The 22159-nt window shown below is 39.0% G+C and overlaps 1 protein-coding gene across 3 annotated transcripts in view; it reads right to left on the reverse strand.

Moving 5' to 3' along the window:
- The window catches only part of GLIS3 (GLIS family zinc finger 3), a 490017-nt gene that overhangs the window by 463742 nt on the left and 4116 nt on the right, over positions 1–22159 (reverse strand). The window contains exon 1 of one of the 3 annotated variants that reach the window (XM_060409420.1): positions 11323–11806. The exons of the other annotated variants lie outside the window; for them this stretch is intronic. Within the exon in view, the coding sequence (XP_060265403.1) occupies positions 11323–11710 (388 nt within the window). The 5' untranslated portion in view covers positions 11711–11806. Of the gene's footprint in view, positions 1–11322; positions 11807–22159 lie in introns of those variants that run through there. 3 annotated transcript variants of the gene reach the window in all.

A 22159-nucleotide genomic window follows, 5' to 3' on the forward strand; every position in this document is an offset into this window, starting at 1 on the left:
GATGCCATCCAGCCATCTCATCCTGGGTTGTCCCCTTCTCCTCCTGCCCCTAGTCCCTCCCAGCATCAGAGTCTCTTCCAATGAGTCAACTCTTCTCATGAGGAAGGCCCCAAAATACTGGAGTAGGTAGCCTATCCCTTCTCCAGGGGATCTTCTCAACCCAGGAATCAAACTGGAGTCTCCTGCATTACAGGCAGATTCTTTACCAGCTGAGCTACCAGGGAAGCCCCGGTGGAGATCCATACTGCCCTTATAATAAGGGAAGGACAGTACTTTACATGTCCCTGGAAGTTGACGGAATAAAATGTATTCTCATATTTAACATCAAATTTAAGTCTCAGGAGCAAGCATCTTTTCTATTCCACAATTTCATGTGTGCCTGAGATTTCCAAACAAGTGGGTAACCACGCAGGAAACCCATGCGTGTGTTATGCTCCGAGCCCGTATCTCCGAACCAACCGAGAGAGCAAGTCCACCACAGTAATGCAAAAACAAGAAGGGAGTTTATCTCTAGCGTGCTAGGGCTCAAGTCTCATCCCACACAAGGGAATCCGACAAGAGCCCCAAACAAAGGAGTATGGCGGCTTATATACAGGCAGTTCTTTGTCTCAGTTACAGGAATAGCTGGCATTACATGATTGGCCAGGCAGGATGAGCGCATATCCTGTCTCTTTTTGGTAAACATGACTCAGGTCCTAGAGACCGTCGTTTGTTCCCTAACAGCATGCAGCTCACAAGTTGTCTGATGTTCACTTCTCCCTACACATAACCCCCAGTTCCTGCCTTCCTCAGTTCTTGACTTGTGCTTTCCATCCACTCCCAAGGACTTGATAATGAGGTTTTTGACCTTCTTCTCCCATTCTGAACCCTGCCCTTCACCTCCATCCCACTCTCAGGCCATGATGCCCAAGTTTGCTTATCATCTGCATGAAACCAAAGCCAAAGATAAGGGGTGTTTTGGACACACTCCTACTCAAAGACATGTTGCCAGGTCTGCCCTTTACCTAGACCCAGCCCATTTGGAAAGGAGCATAAGACATCACCCCCATTTTACAGATGAGGAAACTGAAGCAAGGAGGTCTAGCGGCTTGCCCAATGTCACATAGCAGCAAAGCATGAACGAGAGAGATGTGGGTCTTCTGAATTGTGCCCATGCACTTTCTCTTATATCTACACTCACGCTCAGTCGCTAAGTCCTGCCTGAGTCTTTTGTGACCCACTGCAGTCCTCCAGGCTCCTCTGTCCATGGGATTTCCAGGCAAGAATATTGGAGTGGGTTGCCATTTCCTTCTCCATCTCTTATACTAAAGCTTGTCAAATTTCAATAAGCATAACTTACAAGGACCAAAACGAAAATGCTGGATTCCTTGTCCAAAGAGCAGGAAAACAGCATTTTCTTTTCTTCTCCCATCTTTTGACTTACCATGATATTTTTTATTTGCCATTTAACACTGTGCCACTTCCACACAGGGATACTGACAGAGTGAACACAGGCCTTAAAGTGCCCAAAGCATCACTCATGACTGAGCACATGGGGCATACGTATCTGACCTTGACCTCACCATACCAATGCTCAAGGTCCCTGCCCAGGGCACAGGGCAATAGTGGACAATGAGTGGGGCGGGGAGCCAGCGGTCATCCTGGCAAGGTGTGGAACTACCTACGTTTGAACTAAGACTTCAAGCCTGTTTCCCTCACAAGCTTCAGTGTCCCGCCAGACTTCACTCTCAAAATATAACTTCCAAGATAAAATTAGCAAGAATGTCAAGTCAGTCACCACAGAGCATTATACCCCAAGCACAGGGCACCCCTTTTGAGACAGGGCTTTGTGCAGTCACCTTTTAGCCAACCCTGTGCACATGAATCATCTAGGGATCTTATTAAAATGCAAGATCCAACTCAGTAGATCTGGGGGAGTCTTGAGACTGGGCATTTCTAACCACCTCCCAGAAGATGCTAATGCTGTTGGCCTCAGAGTATCCTTGACTAACAAGATCCTCTTCCACAAGTCTCATTTTTTAACTTGTTTATTATGTCAGGTCCAATTACAGAACTTCTATTTCTTTCATTATTCAAATAATGCAGCCATGAAAATAGGTATTAAATACAAGTCACCACCCATTATATCCTTAAAACATGACACGTTAGAAGGAGCAAATCTGTTCATGTATTTATGATATCCTCTGGCCTGGGTTTAAAGACTTCATGCTTGTACATATACTGACGTCACTAGGGTACCCATCAAGTAAAGGCTGCCTGATGTCTCCTGGGTAGACAATGCCCCCACTGCTCAGAAGGACTTGTTGTTGAAAACTGTCATGTACAATTTTCTAAAGCAGGAGCAAGGGCCCATAGCCTCAGCTCATGGATAGAAATGATCACTGAACAGTTTTGAGTTTATAAAGGTATACTATTTCAGAAATAGCAGTAACCTTTGATGCTAATGGACAAAATGGGCAAGATTTCTCGGCACTCTTCTAACAGGAGCTCCCAGACTGCAGAGTGCTGTTCAGTGTTAATCCATGCAGCACACGAAAAATGAGATCTCTAGGAAAATGAGCCTCAGTCTCTTCATCCCTAAAATCGGACCAGTTACACTTACCTTACCCTATGGGATGATGCCTTTGATCAAATCATACAAAATGGTCACAATGAAAGGTTATGAACTACAAAGTACCGTACAAATCCAAAGTTATTGTAGTTTAGGGACGTCCTTGGTAGTCCAGTGGTTAAGACTCCATGCTCCCGACGCAAGGGGCTCAGGTTTGATTCCTGGTCAGGGAACTAGACCTCACATGCCACAACGAAAGATCTCTCATGTAGCAACAAAAATCCCGCACACGGCCACTAAAACCCAGTGCAGATAAATTAAAAAAGAAAAAAAAAGTGGTTGCTATTCAACAGCTTTAGAAAATGATGTGGGTAACTAACAAATGTAACATTTCAACTTCATGTCCCATAGCATTTGAGGCATATGTAGAGGGCAGGGGTGTTAAATGGAATATTCTTTTAAAGGTAGAATGTTACGAGACTGACAAACCACTTTTACAACTGGAACAAACCGTGTCTGCCATTCAGTAATACTTGGAAATCCATCATCAATTTGACTTATATCCAGCATCAATAAATCACACAAAGTGAACCCTGTGCAGCCCAAAGAGCAAACAAAACTAAACACTGTGTTTCACCTGCCTTTTTGGCAAGACAAAATGAAAATTCTGGTCACTTCAACTGAAATAAAGCCTTTGGTCTCTGACTGGTTTGGTTATTTTTGGAATCTTTTATGGAATATTAACTTTAATTGCTCTAATTCTGCAGGAAGCCACACTGGAAGTGAAAGGAAATATAACTGATTAAAAAGCAGAAGTGAGGGGGAAAAAAGTAACCACATATTTTGCCCCAACTTTCTTAAACTAATATATCAACTATAACTCTTCAAAAATGTGGGATCCCCAGTTGCTATTCTTGCCCCAATTCTAACATGACTACATTTAACATGCTTCACCCATTGATGTTAGCAGGTCTTTTTATTGTCTGTTATTTTACCAGGGATCAACATAAGTGAAGCAATGATATAGGAAAGTAGCTTTTTAAATCAGTGGCAGACTTTAAAATTTCTGATATAGCAGTGAGAGAAAAATATGAAGCTTGTTGATCCACTAAGAAATTAAGCTCTAACCTAAGCTCCAGATCATAACCAATTGAATTAGTAAACCATGGACAATAAAAATAAAACTTGATGTAGTATTTAAAATACACTAGTTTTTAGACCTCCCAGGCTCACACAACACATTTTCTTAGACGAGGTCTTTATAAGAGACACCAACCTTAAGTGACACAAAAGAAGTTTAAAGTTCCAATTAGTTTGGTGTCCTCTGTTGATATTATTTTGCTTTTTCTGACCAACAATAATGAATAACCCACAAGCACTAATGAATAACTAACTCCCTTTGTCTCCAAGGACAGCAGAGCCCAACAAGAAATGTCAGAGGCCCTGAAGTAAAATAAAAAACCTTTACAATGAAAATCTTTCCAATTATATAGTCCTAGGGCTACTGCGAACTGTCTTAAGTATTTAAATAGCTGTGTCAAACACACTTATAGTGAGGATCATAAAACCAATTTCCCAGATGCTTTGAAAAATGCATTTCTCCCAGTCTAATTACAGTCTGTAACTGTTAAGAAGAAAGCAGCGAGAAACACCACTATTGGGATTCTCTACTCACCAATTATAGGAGGGTCAGAAAGCTGCCAGCTGCAGAATGTCCTCCACACTCAGTGAAAAGATCAATATAAAAATTCTTATTTCAACACATTAAAATTTAATTTTTAATTACCGTAAGCAATCATTTTTTAAACAAATTTATATATCTTAGAAATACAAAGCTAAATTTTTCTTAGTTGTAGTACACAGAAAATAAAAATATACCCATGTTCCTGAGAATCAGCGTTCTCACTGACAGCTTTGCAATGAGGAAGTGTGAGGAAGAACTCTGTAATGTTATATTTTAACTGGAACTCATTACCTTGTTCTGGTGTATTTCCTCACTCTGTCCATAGAAAGGACCTAGAAGCAATGATATCCCAGAGCCAATAAGAATACCTTCTCATCCAATTTCCCAAATATTATTTCCCATTAAAAGGAACCTTAACTTTTGGGGAAAATGGTTGATTCCAGGTCTGGGGCAGGGAAGTACAAGCGATAATAGAATATTTTGTGTCTCAAAGTAAGGAAGAACTTAATGGGAACATGTCAAAAGGACATAAGAACTGACCTGAAGGGGCTTCCATTGGTCAAATCTGGGACAGTTTGACCATCAGAAAAAATAGTGATGGAAATGGGTTATAGCACAGTGAATTTTTTAAAAGAATAAATGAATCTGCAATGACACTAAAAGAGAAGGGAGAGAAGTTCTCCTTTCCAGAAGACCAGCTAATAAATATAGAAGGAATGACAAAATCAGAAAGTAACCTTTATGCAATCAGCAACATAATGACTGATTCAGACAAAGATCATCAACAGATCCTATGAAAGGTTATTAAAGATATTCACATACGATTATTTGTTAATTTTGAAAAGTGTCCTTTACAATATAGAGGTCTAGTGACACCACCTTAGACAGACAACCAAAAGCAGCATTACAAATACTGGGACAAATGACCATTTAGTGCTTCCTGATATAACACAATGGGTGGTGCACAAATCACCTATGTAGTATTCTTGCCAAAAATGTTTAATCTGACCCCGATTAAGATAAAATGACTAGACTGATCAGGTTGTGAGACAAGACAGCTGACCTGAACTTTTAAAAAATATTAACACATTTTTGTCACGAAAAACACAAAAAAAGTCAGGGAGAGTAAGTAGGTCATTCTAGATTAAAGGACACCAAAGAAACATGACAACCAAATATAACCCAAATGCAGTGGATGATCTTTTATTAGATCCTGCTGCTAAGTTGCTTCAGTCGTGTCCGACTCTGTGCAACCCCCATAGATGGCAGCCCACCAGGCTCCGCCGTCCCTGGGATTCTCCAGGCAAGAACACTGGAGTAGGTTGCCATTTCCTTCTCCAATGCATGAAAGTGAAAAGTGAAAGTGAAGTCGCTCAGTCGTGTCCGACCCTTGGCGACCCCATGGACTGCAGCCTTTCAGGCTCCTCGGTCCATGGATTTTCCAGGCAAGAGTACTGGAGTGGGGTGCCATTGCCTTCTCCGTTACTAGATCCTAGATTTTTTTTTTTAATGGCTACAAATAAGACTGGATTATAAGGGGGGGGGGGAGTAATACCTTATATTATAAATCATGATTAAGTAAAATAAAATACATAATCTGAATGTGAACTATATTTTAAGATATAACTGTTTATAAGTAATGCTGTTGTATCAAAGCTAAATTTCTTGGTTATGATTAATGTATTTTAGGTATATAGCATGAAAGAGACCTGCTTAGGAATTTGGGAGTAAAGGGTCACAAGGTCTGCAGCTTACTTCCAAGTATTTCAGCTTACTTTATAGATAAAGATGGCAAACGCCAAAAAGTAAACTACAATAGAAGGTAACACAAAATGAAATAGAAAAAGAATCCAACTTTTAAAGAAAGATATTTAGGAATGAAGAATATGTTTTATTTAAGGGATTAGTTACCTACAAATGGAAGTAGTTGAATGCAGCTTCTGGAAAAGCCAGTGAAAGGAGGTAGATTCCAAGGGAGTAGAACCTTTTGTCTTTTCTAACAAAGACAGTTATGATCATGGGCCTGTCTTCCTCGAGCTTGTAACCATTAACGGCAGTCACCCACCCTTAACTGCTCTTTCTGTGGGAAAAATGAACTCCTATGACAGAGGTTCCCAGATGCTCTCAGTTCATGGAATTCTTAGTGTCTCAGTAAATTTTTCATGGTGCCCCTAGGCCAAAAGGAACATCTAACAGTTCTGTTTATTAAGTAGTTAGGTGTCAATAACTTAATAGTATTTATGTACTAATAACATTATCTGTTTGAAAAAATAACAAATTTTTAAAATCATTTTTATTTCATTTTTAAATAACCACAATTATTAATGGGATGTGCATTTCAATCATGTCTTCTACTACTTCTCAAATCTTGGAATCAGATTGAACATCACCACCTTCACCTCCTATTCCACACTGATTTTCATTGAGCACCTGCATTTGTTATTGTTGTAAAATATATGTAACATAAAATGTCCCATTTTAACCATTTTTAAGTGTACAGTTTAGTGGTTTTAACTATATTCACACTGTTGTACAACCATCACCAACACCTATCTCCAGAACTTTTTCAACTTCCCAAACTGAAACCCTGTACCCATTAGTTAATAACTCCTCATTCTCTCCTTCCCTGGTCCACAGTAACCACCATTCTACTTTCTGTCTCTATGAATTTAATTATTGTAGGAATCTCATATAAGAAGAATCATACAATATTTGTCCTTCTTTGTCAGGCATATTTCATTAGCATAATGTCTTAAAGGTTTATCCATATTATAGCATATGTCATATTTCCTTCCATTTGAAGACTGAATAATATTCCACTGTATAAATATGACTATATCTGCTGCAGTCCATAGGGTCGCAAAGAGTCAGACACGACTGAGCGACTAAACTGAACTGATAGATAAGACATATTTTGTTTACCCATTCATCTACCCTGATGGACACCTGGGTTACTCCTACCTTTAGCTATTGTGAAAAATGTTGCTCTGAACATGGATGTACAAACTACTTGCTTTTCTTAACCACAACTACCAATTATGTAGTTTCTCAAAGTTACGATATCATCAAAAAGAACATACCACAATCTAATGTTAAAACTGTGAACCTCCTCAAACTAGTGGTTTGCCTGCAGGGACGCCACAGATCCCATGTTTCCTTCAAAATTTAAAACATCTCATAGCTCTCTCTGAGTCTCCTGTGGTACCCCAGAGCACCTGGCACACTATTCGGAAATCAACGTTAAATCCATGGCTATTTGAGTTTTCATAGGAACAGAACTCAATCCTTAAGTAACATAAACATTACAATCAAATTTATATTTCTCCTGAGGCTCCAACTGGAAATTTTTGAGTCTTCAAGTCAGATGTTTGTCTGTATGACAATCCCTAAGTAACTTATTCTATTGGCAATGTACAGAAAGATATATAAATACACCTCCTATTGGTTCTGTGTCTCTGAAAAACTCTAACACACCCACAGAGTCACAAGTTCTTTGGCGCTTATCCTTCTGGATCATGACATTGTCAACAGTGCACGGGAAAACAGTGGCAAAATCAGGGAGAGATGTCAGTCTCAAGCTTATCACATCAACCCTGAGGTTAAATCCTTCCACAGATTGTCAGTACCCTCAAGATAGATCCAAACTTCTTAGTGTGTCACTCATGACCCTTCACCTGGTTGCTGCTTATTCTTTTCCAGCCTCATCTCTTACCCAGGTCTCCACACCTCCCCTCAATGTGAAACCAGATGGAAGTCTATGAAATGGACTATGGTCTCTCCCCTCCAGGTTTTGAGTGTGCTTTTCTCTCTACCCAGAACAAATTCCAGATAGTCCCTGCCCCTTCACAGGCACGTGCATGCGTACACACACACACACACACACACACACACACACACACACAGGACATACTCTTCTGTGATTGTAAAGTTAGTCCCTCATTCTTTAGGCATCTGCCCAAATCTCCTACTCTTTTCCCAGATCCACCTTCCAAGCTCAGGCTGGGAACCCCTTCAGATGTTGCCCTGTCACCCTGAGTGTATGTCTACCACAGCCTCAGCCATGCTTTATTTTAACTGTTCATTTACTTTTCTAAATTCTCAACTCCCTAAGGCCAGAACTATGTTTAATTGGCTATCACATCCCTAAAATTCATTTAAGAAGGCCTTCTTATCTCTCCCTGCTGTTCTCTGGAATTTTGCTTTTAGTTGTGTATCTTCCCCTTTCTCCCTTGCCTGTCACTTCTCTTCTTTTCTCATTTATTTGTGAAGCCTCCTCAGACAACCACTTTGCTTTCTTGTATTTCTTTTTCTCTGCGATGGTTTTGGTCACTGCCTCCTGTACAATGTCATGAACCTCCGTCCATAGTTCTTCAGACATTCTGTCTACCAGATCTAATTCCTTGAATCTATTCATCACTTCCACTGTACAGTGATAAGTGATTTGATTTAGGTCATACCTGAATGGCCTAGCGGTTTTTCCTACTTTCTTCACTTTTAAGTCTGGATTTTGCAATAATGAGTTCATGATCTAAGCCACAGTCATCTCTAAAGGAAATCAATCCCAAATATTCATTGGAAGGACTTATGCTGAAGCTGAAGCTACAATACTTTGACCACCAGGTGCAAAAAGCCAACTGATTAGAAAAGACCCTGATGCTGGGAAAGATAGAAGGCAAAAGGAGAAGGGGGTAGCAGAGGACGAGATGGTTACATAGCACCACCGACTCAATGGACATGAATTTGAGCCAACCCTGGGAGATAGTGGAGGACAGAGGAGCTTGGCATGCTGCAGTCCCTGGGGTCTCAAAGAGTTGGACACAACTTAGCGACTGAACAGCAACAAATCCCCCAAACAGTAGCTCACCCATAACATATGCTTAATAATTATTTATAGAACAAATAACTCGATGAAGTTCAATCAGTTCCAGATCGCCATTCTCAGCTATTGGCTTAGTTCAGAAACTGTCAACCAAGATTTGAGGGGGACACAATCAGCCACTCCTGGTAACATCCGGGCCACTAGTGGCATCCAACCTGTAAGGTGAGGGAGAATAATAGTTGTCCTCAACTCCTTACCCATGTCCCTGCATGCCCTAATCATGCAGATCTAGAAAAGGCACTGCAAGCTTGGAAGCTAAGCAAGGACCCAGAAAATCAAAAAGAGGAGAATCAGGAAGCAGTGCTAATTTTTACATGAGTTCCATGATGAACTGCCCTGAGAGTTTGTTATTCCTTAAGTACCTGAACATTTTTTTATCAACTATGACTATAATTATAAACACACCTAGTCACTATCAAAGTAATATTCCCAAACTTCTTATTGCCTGACAAGGCTTAAGTTACTTATTTTTTTCTAGACTTTAATTCCTTTGTCATTTATTCAACAATAGCATACAACTCAGGAGTGTTGTGAGGAATAACTGAGATTATGTACTGGAAAGCACTTAACACAATGCCTAACACATGCTAAGTTATTATATAATAAGTACAAGTTTTTGATATTATCACCACTATTTCCTGCAAGTCAGGATTTCAAACACAAATATATGTAAAAGCAAGCTACAGTTCACTAGTCAAGCATGAGCTAAAAAATTGTACTGGGCCTCAGCCCCTGTAAATACAAACACATGAGCTTGACATTAAGAAACTTAGCTTGCCATGTCAGGAACACAGCAACCTAACAATGACAGAGCTATTTTGGTTGCAGCCCCCAGGGAAAATTTTCCTGTACTTACACTGGATATCAGTTAGCTCTGAGAAATAAGACAATTCAAAACAAACCTAGACCAAAATAAATAAGTAAAAAAGAAAAGAAAAAAAGTTACACATATGTTTAGGTTTTTTAGTCTATCCATTTATATCAACTTCTACATACTCAGAAATACATAGACACTAAAACAAACAACTTTTGGGTTACCTGCCTGATATAAAGCATTATTCATCATAACTGGCTAAGTTATGAGCTAACTAGGTAAACAGCCACTTACAAGGCTGCTAGTAATTTTATTTGGGGGTATAAACACGTGGAGGAGGAAATGGAAATCCACTCCAGTATTCTTGCTTGGAAAATCCCATGGACAGAGGAGCCTGGCAGGCTACAGTCCACAGCGTTGGGAAGAGTAAGACATGACTGAGAACGCACATACATAAACACTGAGTATAGGCATTTAAAACGAAATGGTAAAAATACCCAGAGGAAAATATAATCATGCTCTTCTATATAACAAAGCTATGTTTTATATAATATACATGCTCCTTTTTCTAGCCCCGATACACATATCATTAGCAATATAACCTCGTTAACGCAGTATCAGTTTCTAGACAGAGCAAGTCATTCAAATCATTTGTTATTCTCTGACAATTATTCTTAATTCAAAATCTATGGTAAAAAAAAAAAAGCTATGGTAATTCAAAACCTACTGCATTGGAAGCATTCTCTCTGCACTCATCTCTCTCAAATTGGCAAGTTTTTCTAGTTCTCCACAAGCATAGACATACATCTTTTCAATATACTTTTCTAGCTGCTTTCTCTATTGTCACCAGCTATGTTATAAAGATTATAGGTTTTGCTCTAAGAATATCTTTTTATCATTTTTTGTACTTGTTCCTCATTTTATTGGCTATTAAAATTTCTCCACTTTAAATCCTTTTCCTTCCAAACATCACCTTTCTTCTAGCATCCAACTAACATAATGACAGCTGCAGTCAGCCGTCTCCTCCATGGCCTGCAGAATCTAGCTCCTGGTAAGACAAGATGGAGCTCTGTGCATCCAGGGGGCAAGGTCTTGCTAAACATGCTCTTGGTTTCCTCTATGACACTTATGCTACCTCCTTGTTTCCAATCTTTCCATCTCTTCTTCAGCCCTGTTTCACAGTCCACGAAACAGTACATCTACCACTGTGGTGCCCTCGTCCTCACACAAATGTACACATTCACATCCTTTCCTAGGAAGCTACATAGCATTATGAGACTTTGAGCCTGACACTGAATCATGTATTTTTCCATAGGATTTGCTTGCAGAGAAGAGACAAGGGAGAGAAAAACAACAGTGTCCACTTTTAAAAGATCCCAGAAAGACAATCCTACCTTTCCCAGAATTTGGAGGAAAGGGGCTTCCAAACTCCGGCTGCTTTGGCTTTACCGTGTGTGGCCCTGACACGCCTCCAGCCTGGGTGACCTGGAAACGTGGCTTCCCACTGGTGAGCACTTGTCTGCTGGGGCTCAAGGCAGGCAGATGGATGGGGCTCTCATTCATGTTGCTCTGAGGAGCCATCCCTCCTCCTGAGGGCATCTTGAGATGGAGGCTGTTAGCAAGGCTTCCAATGGCAGAGCTTGTTGTGCTGCCACAGGGTGAGGGGCCAGGAGTCCCCGAATGGGCTTGAATGGGAGGGATGTGTTGGCCACTGACCATCCCAGGCCCCTGTGGGGTTCCTGATGTCCGGTGGAGATTCATGCTGCATGACCTTCCATTCATTCTGAAAAAACCTGTAGTCAGGTTGGTCAAATATCCAATGACACTAATGATTCCTTTCAGGCAAAGTCCAATAAGTTATCCATGGTGTGGTTTATTAGCCTGTTTAAAAAAATAAATGCAGGCATTTTTAAAAGTAAAAAGGAAAATAAGTTACAATGAGCTTTCAACCTGTGTAGCATTCATATCAGGAAGCACTCAGCAAAACGGTCTTTTATGTAGAACATGGTTATCAAATACATGGTTCATTGGCAGGCACTCTCCCCTCCTGCATTCATGGTGGACATGGATTATGGATCACTGCATTGTTTTGTTTTGTTTGCCACTGAAATGTTCTCAATACAGTGCTCTTGGCAACTATAACCAATCTACTGGTGCCAGCTCGCAAAATGAAACTTATTTTGCTCCATAGAGGATCTGTCTGTACTAGCTCACATTTGTTATGGTGCATCCTGGGAAACCCAAATGCATCACCATCATGAGCTGTAAGACTACTGCTCAAAGGTTTCCAGTAAACAAACAGAAAGATGATATAAACTCTAAATGAGATTGTGAGGACATTAACAAGCAATTTTTTCATGGTCCCTAGATTAACAAAAGATTTTTTTAAATAGGCATGGTACTTTCATAAAGGTTTCACATATCTAAATATTTACAGCAGCATTAGAGTCTTAGTTCTATGTTGATCCCGAGTTTATGGGGATGAAAATATAATCAACATCACAATACTCTCACCTTTCAGTAAGATCCTAGAAAAGGATAAGGCTGTGTGAGATGCTTTACAGAGAGCATAAGGACGAAACAACCCTTCTCAAGGTGAGTATGCTCACCATGTACCATGCACAGTAAACTGACAGCAGTTCCACGAAGCTTCCATCTGCCGTCCGGTCACCCCCTTTCTCAAATAGCAGAGGGAGAACCAAAAGTAGTGACGTGGCCACAGGACATCATCATCCATCCGTGCGTCACTACTCCCTGGTTACAAATCATTCAGAAAGGCTTTTTCCTCTCTTGATCTATAGTTCCCTAATGTATGTCTTGCCATGACTAAGGACTAAGTGCCACTACTCCAAATAAATGACAGACTCAGTGGCAATTTGAATTCTTTTAAGTAAACGTGACAGTCATGGGAAGAAGCCGTTGGACAAACAAGAAATACAGACTGGGTGCAAAGTAGTAATGGCCAGATATCCTCAACTGGATGAGTCTTCCTTTTTCCTATGGTCCACTCAATGTCTTAGATGAATATTTCCAACTCACCTCCCAAAAGAATGCCCCATAAATCATCAAGCACAGGATATCAACCATGGTAACCTTTTTGTGAGGAGGTTTTCTTTTTTCTTTATCATTTTAGAAAATCAGAAATACAGGTATCCTTTGCTTTTCAAAAGTTCACTTTATGCCACATCACTTTCAGAAGATTTATCTTAGTAACCATTTTCACTAACCAAAAGAAATTTGAGGAGGGATTTTCACTCTTAAGAAAACAAAGCGAAAAACAAAAACGTCGTTCAGCATTTGTTCTGCAGGGGGCTATTACAGAGGCAGTCCTCATCCCGAGCAGTGAGGTCGGCAGCATCAAGCTCCTTTCCCTAGGAACAATACTCAGCATCTCAACTTCAAGCCTCCATAGCATCAGACTGTGTCTGTGAGCATCTGCACTTTATCTCAATTTATTTTGTACATCCCTTAGCAACATGTATCCTAAGAAATTGCTTCTTAACTTTATGCCATTTCAGCTGACCTATGACCACTTCACTTTCAGATAGCAGAGGAAATCTGTAGTATTTAATTTTCAAGCCAAGCACTCACTGTGCCTTCTGCTAAGTTGACTGTATATGTCCATGTATTGAGGAACTTCTAAGGTTACCAACAATATAAATCTAGAATGCTTTCTTTAACTTTATCAAGTCTCCATTCTACTAATAATTCTATCAGTCTGCCACATTTAATACTGGCACGCCATCTAGTCCTCAGAAACAATCCTAGGTCTCATTCCTCTTTCCCTCCACTACAGTAGCCAAGAAGGGACAAATAAATGCAATGCAGATTATTCAAACCTGCATCATTTATTTATGAAACAATAAGAAATAACCCTGTATCAGACTGGTTGTAAGATTTTTTTTTTTTTTTAATGCTGGAAAAATCCCAATGCCTTTTCTGCTTTTCTACCCATTTAGAAGAACTCAACTGTATTACCAGCTGGTCTGCTGATTCATTGGTTGATTGTGGGCAAGAGTCATTTAATGTCTCTGTGCTTTGCCAGATGATATTGGCCATCTATTTTCCACTCATTGATAAAATAGTGTTTTCTGAAGCACTTTGAACCCTACACAAGAAAGCACTTATTCAGCACCAATCAAAAAAAAGGCAAAATAAATATATTGTATTGGCGATTTGTTGAAAATGAGAATTATACAGCATGACAGGAAATATGAGTCACTAAGACCACGGTCCAAGTGACAAGTGTCTGCAGATCTGCAGACTGTGCCCATTTCCAGGTTTTTAAAAACAAAGGAGTTGGTTCTGGCAGTAAGATCATATACAAGCAGGAATTCTCATCAAAAATGTGGATGAAAACATGTAAGTAAGTACTAAACCATTAAGAAGGTGAGTTAGTAAGAGGAAAAATTATTAAAGCACTAAGAACTTAGTTATAAGAACTCAAACTCGCTTGAGTATTTTATTTTTATTTTTTATAAATCACACTCCTGTTTTAAATAGCTTTAGGGTGAAAGTAAAAACAACAACAAAAAATGTACTTAAATTTTATTACTAAAAAAGCAACAGCCAGAAAGTAAAGTGATTAATACCATAAAGAAAAACCAATAGGTCAATGTTGTGTGAGCTGAGAAAAACCAGCCTCAAGACAAAAATAAAATAAACTGTATGAAAAACATGCCAAATAATCCAGTTCTCACATTAATTATAAAAGCAGATTTTTCAAACATTAGATACCAGAATTTAAAAATCAACTTGTTTATTCACATTATATAGTATTCTATGTGCTTTTTGGCTAGGTTATATGATCATGTGTAATTTTGAGCCTACTTGGTAACAAAAGAGGAATAAACGACTAACTTGTAAGAAAGACCCATCCTCACTGAGTCAGAGTGAACAGCATTCCCAACGAGAATTTAGGAGACCTGAGTTTTACTTGTGGCAAACCATGTATAACTTCTCTGGACAGTTTTTCATCCACAAAAGATGAAGAATTTGGTGATAATCACTTGAAATCTTGTTCTTTCAGATAATTAAGAAAAGGAAGATTATAGAAAGTACTCATTAACTATGAAGAAGGATAAATATGTAGTTTTTAAAAACATGTCTGTTTTTGGCCGTGCTGGGTGTTGGTTATTGCTCGAGCTTTCTCTAGTTGTGGTGAGTGGGGGCTTCTCATTGTGGTGGCTTCTCTGTTTGCAGAGCAGGGGCTCCAGGTCGCACGGGCCTCAGTAGTTGCCGTTCTCAGGCTCTAGACCATGGGCCCACTAGTTGTTGCCCATAGGCTGAGTTACCCTGAGCCATGTGGGATCTTCCCGGACCAGGGATCAAACCCATGTCCACTGCATTGGCAGGCAGATTCTTTACCCTGAGTTACCAGGGAAGGCCAAATATGTAGATTTTATGTCTGTGGCACTTTAATCAAATATGAAAGCAAAAAAGAACAGCAATCTCTACCAACTGCATCAAAACAAGAACTGATAGGAGGCTTCCACATCAGCAATGTGCGAAAAGAAAACATTCACCTGAAAAATGAACGTCCAAGTGAAAATTTCCTATACTGGGCCAGAAAGTAAAATCATAACTAATCACTATCAAAACCTGACTGGTAGGATTCCACTGGAAGAGCATTTTTCTCTTTAAAATCTTACGTTCTCCAGCATTACTTTCTCTTCTGTCCTCCATTCAATGACTAATCCAGGCATCAACAGAAAAGAAAAAAAAGTAGAAACAGAAAAAGCAAGAAACATCCAGAAGGATAAATTTGGGGTACTTTGGATATGACATATTAACACATGTAGATTTTTAATACTTCATTGGTTAAAACAATGAAAATGTTTACTCATTCTGCTATGAGTCAACATAAGTTAATAAATCTTTCCTTTTGACCACATTAAAACTCTTAAAACACACTGTTGTAAGTCAGGTCAGAGAGGAAGTTACTTAACTTCTAAGGAAACCAAGGCACAAAGTCATTTAATGATAATTTCAATAGATTTCTAGAAAAGCTATGACTTTAATCAAAATACAAGATCATACTTCTACCTTCTACCCACCGCTCGAGGCACTATGCCTTGTAGGTTAAAAGATTTTAAAAAGCAATGTTAACTCATCTCTTCAAGAAAATTCCAAAAACATGAGTTCCATAATGTCTATTTACATCCAAAAGCCCTTTCTTACTTAATATTATTAATAGACTCATCTAGAGTCATAATTCATCTGATGAGCCAGTTAATAATTAATTTTCATACATCATTTCATTTCCTTAGGCTACATTTAGCCTTTGTTACATTTTCCATTCCTTTTATGCCACAAGCATTTCTCACCCTGCACAGAAAACCTGATAATGAGACACAAACACTGGTCAGCAAACAAATCGCCCCTGAGCTGACTTCTTATATATACATATAAACCATCTAAAATAGAGTTTTTATTGATTCTTTTTATTTTTCCCCTTCGGGTTAATGATTGTATAATTTCATTAACGTTGCCTTTTCACCATCGCTGCCTTGATCACTAATAGGCCCATGCTATTCCCATGGGTTTCTCTAGTTACAGCTTTGTAGCCAGAAGAATATAGAAATGAAAAGCTTGTTGATAGATAATATAAGTTATTCTCATGCACGGCTGCAGTGTAAAGCACATTTTGCAATTCAATCAAGGACAGATAGAGCTGAATGTTCTTAGATCCCAGGAGTTCATTTTAATAAGCAGAATGTACCTTGTCCTAACACAGGTGACTGACTCCTCAGAAAAGATTGTATAAACAAAAACCAATCGTGTAAGTCATTTTATTGGCAACAATATAAACACAGCTATATTAGATGTCACCAATAAATCAAAATTACTCTTGTCTGCAATTTTAACAACAGAAAAGTGCAAACATGTGCCTGTGAAGCTGGAGGATATTATAGAGGAAACGCACTGGATGTGTACAATATCATTTCTCTAAATTGAAAGTATATTAAGTAACCAGCACAAAGTATAGCTGATCATTTCTGTGGTTTCATAACTTTATACAGTAAGACTGATAGACTCATAGAATTTACAACAGAAGTTACACAGAAACAGAGCTGGAATGATTCCACGTCATTAGGATGTGGAGTGAAAAGTCAAGGAGGTTACACCTGGTAGGTAGTACATATAGACCACATGGCCACTTGGGCACTCCCAAGGTCTAATATAGGTAATTTAAGAATATTAACATATTTATTTTGAATACTAAGATGTTTAGCTATTACTCAAACAATATAATCACCATTAAAATAAAATTAAAGAGGTTTACCTTTGAGTTATACCATGCTTCAATTAAAAGCATGAAGATAAATCAGTGTTCCCTTCAGAAATCCAAAACCATTCTACCAAAGACCACTCAAAAAAGACAATATAATGAACTTATGGATCCCATTTAATAGAATTCTTGACATTGTTTTATCTGTGACTCCAACTCTTTGCTACTGAATTAGAGATAAACATTTTAACTTTTTATATAAAATTTTCTCAAAAATAAAAATAATCTTCCCATAAGTTTATGGAGTGAAATATCTGGCAGTGCCTTTTTAACCACATGACTGGCTATGATACTAAAAATGTGGATAGTAAATATGGACAGGACACTGAGGAAAAAAAGGAAGGGAAAGGGAGAAGAGGAACAGAAAGGAGGAGAGGGGAGGGGAGGGGAAAGCAGCGGGGGAAAAATGACCAAACCTAATGCAGGAATTTATTCTGGGAGAAGGCAATGGCACCCCACTCCAGTGATCTTGCCTGGAAAATCCCATGGACGGAGGAGCCTGGTAGGCTGCAGTCCATGGGGTCGCACAGAGTCGGACACGACTGAGTGACTTCACTTTCGCCTTTCACTTTCATGCATTGGAGAAGGAAATGGCAGTCAACTCCAGTGTTCTTGCCTGGAGAATCCCAGGGATGGGGGAGCCTGGTGGGCTGCCATCTATGGGGTCGCACAGAGCCGGACACAACTGAAGCAACTTAGCAGCACAGCAGTTAATCCTAACTTAAAAATCAGAAGCAGCATTGAGAACCTTCGAAACAATGCTAGTGATTATAAATTTCTAGAAGTTCAGGACCTTCAGGAAAATACTGCTGGAGGACAATATTAGAAGTTCAATAACCTTTCTTAGCATCTACTTTTTACACTTCAGTGCATCTATGCAACTCTCATATCCCCCTAACTTATTAAATGCTACTACTTTTAGTAGTAATTACCTAAAGGTGTTTCATCAACTTTGCCTCAGTCATGAACTCACCAATGAGTACAGCAAGTTCTAGAAAAGCATGACCCTACCAAAAGAAGGGGGATAGTTAGGGATTCCCTTAGTCAGCTGCAAACAAACAAACAAACAAACACACACACACACACACACACACACACACACACAAAATGAGAACAAACTTTAAATGAAAAGGATTTTTAAGACAAACATAGGTAAGTTCAGAAAGGCACCATGCCCTGGCCAAGGCATTGGCCCAAGTCGAATATGGGCTGTAAGTTCAGATCTATGTTTAACAAAGTATTGTTTCTAAAGTACTATCTTTCAAATTGGTCAAAATCCACTGGTGAGCCCTGAAATCAATTATTTAATGGAGAAACATTTTTTAATTAAATAGAACTGACTAGAAGGCAATGACACCCCACTCCAGTACTCTTGCCTGGAAAATCCCATGGATGGAGGAGCCTGGTAGGCTGCAGTCCATGGGGTCACTAAGAGTCGGACACAACTGAGTGACTTCACTTTCACTTTTCACTTTCATGCACTGAAGAAGGAAATGGCAACCCACTCCAGTGTTCTTGCCTGGAGAATCCCAGGGACGGGGGAGCCTGGTGGGCTGCCGTCTATGGGGTCGCACAGAGTTGGACACGACTGAAATGACTTAGCAGCAGCAGCAGCAGAATTAAACAGAGGCTATCAATGTGCATCAAATATATTAGTGGTTAAGAATCATTTCATTTCAGAGACTTGCAGGTGTATATGTCTGCATATCTATATGCACAGTGCTCTGGGTAAGAAAAAAATATTTTCTGGTGGTTACAGACAAAAAACGCATAAAATCTACTGTTTTAAAAGCATTGAGACTCTCTGCCAGCCCAGGTACCTACCAAGAAAATCTGTAGAAACAGACAGAAGTAAACAGCCAAAATAAAACAGATCCCATAATATAGCTGTAATGAAGAGAAAATCTAAATGTTTGACATTTTTAGCTTTATGACAAATAAGGATTAAATAACACAAAGCTATACTCCTACCAGGGCTTCTCTGGAGACTCAGATGGTAAAGAATTTGCCTGCAAATGCAAGAAACCCCACTTCAACCTCTGGGTTAGGAAGAGTCCCTGGAGAAATGAACAGTATCCACTCTAGTATTCTTGCCTGGAGAATTCCATAAACAGAGGAGCCTAGCAGGCTACAGTCCATGGGGTCACAAAGAGTCAGGCATGACTGAGCGACGGACACACACACTCCTACCAGTGTTATCTTTCACTTTGCTTTTTATTTAGTATCAATTGATCAATTGTGCTCTACAAATACCAATTAACTGACTGACTGACAGAATCAGAGATCAAGATGACTGAAAATTTTATATCTTCCTTGTTGCAAGGGGTAGGTGACCTTCTCTGAAATAAAACTTCATTTTACAATGTGAAAGGGGAAGGTGGGTGGGGGGCAGTTTAAATTAACTGTCTTTGAGAACGGAGTTTTTTGTGTTCTTATGAGTTAACATCAGATCCTACGAGGAGGAATTTGAAATGGAAAAATGAACACATTCCCAATGATGTCACCACTGAATTAATTACCTGAATTGCAAAAAGTGAACACCACATGGCCATGGTTTGAGACACAAAGGCTTCTTCAGAAATATAAAAGAAAAGTAACTGGCTGGAGATTTTTCTTTAAAAAAAAAAAACCCATTTTCACACAAGGAGATACATAGGTTGTAAAATATGGCAAATTAAAGTGCATTCTTGGTCACCTAGTGTACATAAATAATTACTCAGCCATGTGAATAGCTATTTGCAAAGCTAAAACTCACAATTCTTTCAAAGGGGTAATAAACATCTATCTATGGAAGATTCTAGAAATAAAACTTAATTTAGCACTCATTAAACCAAATATTCAAGTATGTTAAATTATCTCTATCACATGTGTAATTGAGTGATTTCTTTCCTTCAGTGTAGTTAGTTATTGCTGAAAAGTAACCAGTGTAACTATTTTTAGCTGTTGGTAGACAGAAGTTTAATACAAGTTAAATTATGTTCACTGACATCACTGCAGAAGTATGAATGTCCGCAACAATGACTAGGCCCTTAACCAATATGACAACATATTTATTTAAAAAAAAAAAAAAAGAAGCCCTACATGAATGACTCAGTCAGTTACAGACAGAAGTGGAATCTATTGGTCATACTGCAAAGGTTGGGAAAACATTAATCCATTTCTTCACACACAGGAATAACAAGAAATCATACATAATCCTAGCATCTGATTAATTTTCTGTGTACAGTATCCAGCAGGCCTTGAAACAAAACTTCATAGATCTGGCTCAGAGCTTTAGAAATAACCGACACTGAAAAAGTCTGATCTTTTTATCAAGGAGCCTGGAACAGGGGCTGATCTTGCACTGTAATCCTATCTGCTCATATGTAGTTCAGCAAGACTTGGTGCGCCCAAAGGAATGTGCAGTTGTTCCCATTCTTGGCCTAAAGGAATCATGTCAGACACGATTAGCCCCACACCAGCTTTCTTTACTTCAAGTCTGCGCTCAACTACTTAGTGCCTTCATTATCTCAGTTTTACAACTCAGTCTCCTGATTTTGTTCCCAAAGTAGAACACGGTTGGATCCTTGTTTCTGTTCATTCTATACACTGTCTTTGAATCCACCTGAGTGGTCCTTCCCTTCCTCCCTTCTTCTGCCCTCTCCTCCCCCAAATCGATTCTAGTCACCTTCCAGGCCCACCCCACCTTTGGCTTTCTCTGATCCTCTCTTAATCTACCTCTGTCACTGATCTGTAAAATAGTGAGGATTATATTATTGTACCTAGATCATAGCATTATAGAACATTAAATGAGATGATGCATGTTACTTGTTTAGCCCAGTGCCTGGTACCTAGAAGGATGTGATAAATGTTGACTATTTCACTCTATATACATCTCCTTTAACAGTCATAACTTTCCACATTGCCTTATAGTTATTTGCCTGTGTTTCACCTTCTTGTCTAAATTCTAATTTCATTAAGTTTTGGTACTCTGTATAATTTATCAAACTCTCCCCAGTCCTTATAGGTACATAAATTATCTTCACACTACATATGTCATATATATTGACTTTTCATATACATTTATGTATATATATTTATTATACTTGTATTTATCATACTGTACTGCCTATTTATACTGAAAATTATCATATAAATCAATATATAATTATATACTTATATATTCATATCCTATATTTATAATTTATTGCCTGAATAAATATAGTCTAAGTAAGGTGTGACCATAAACCCTAAGCTCTGTGTCTTGTGGAACCAGTTTAATTACAGTTGTGTGCTTCCTGGTCTATTCCTCCTAGTCTATTCCTTTCTCTATTAGAACAAAGCAGCATGAAAAGTCTATCCCACTCTTCTGAACAGGCATATTATTCTTGTCTTTATCTTGGCATACCCGTGAACAATGAAAAATCCTAGCTGAAAGCCACAAAACAAATACAGTCACTTCAGTACGGAGACCAGGCATTTTTTTGTCATGGGGGTTGTTGGTCCTAACAGAGAGACTGCCAAATGCATTTTGGGTTGTCATGGTGGAAGTTGCTCCTCAGCATTCTCCTTGCTCACCCTAAGCTGGCTTCACTTTATGGTTTCACTCATATCTGTTTAGTCTCCCTAATCAGACAGTCATTAGGATAGAGAACAGGGCTTCTGTTTCATTAGTGTTTTTCCTTAACTCTATCATATTAAGTAATGCCTGAACAACTAATTTCTGCAAGCCAAACTGTTTCCCTAAACTTTAAAGGGGAGTCCAAATTATCTGACCTACTAAAAGGCTATTATATCAGCAAAAGAAGTCAAACTCGGGAGTGCATGTTGAATTATCCCACTTACATAAGGCATAAACAATGGGCAAAATTATTACATCTGTTAGAAGTTAAGGCAGTCATTACTCTTGAGGAGAACACAGTGGCTCCAAGAGATGGGGGAAGACAGTAATGAGAAGAGAG

Source organism: Ovis aries, chromosome 2, assembly GCF_016772045.2.
Source record: "Ovis aries strain OAR_USU_Benz2616 breed Rambouillet chromosome 2, ARS-UI_Ramb_v3.0, whole genome shotgun sequence".
NCBI classification, from domain to species: domain Eukaryota; kingdom Metazoa; phylum Chordata; class Mammalia; order Artiodactyla; family Bovidae; genus Ovis; species Ovis aries.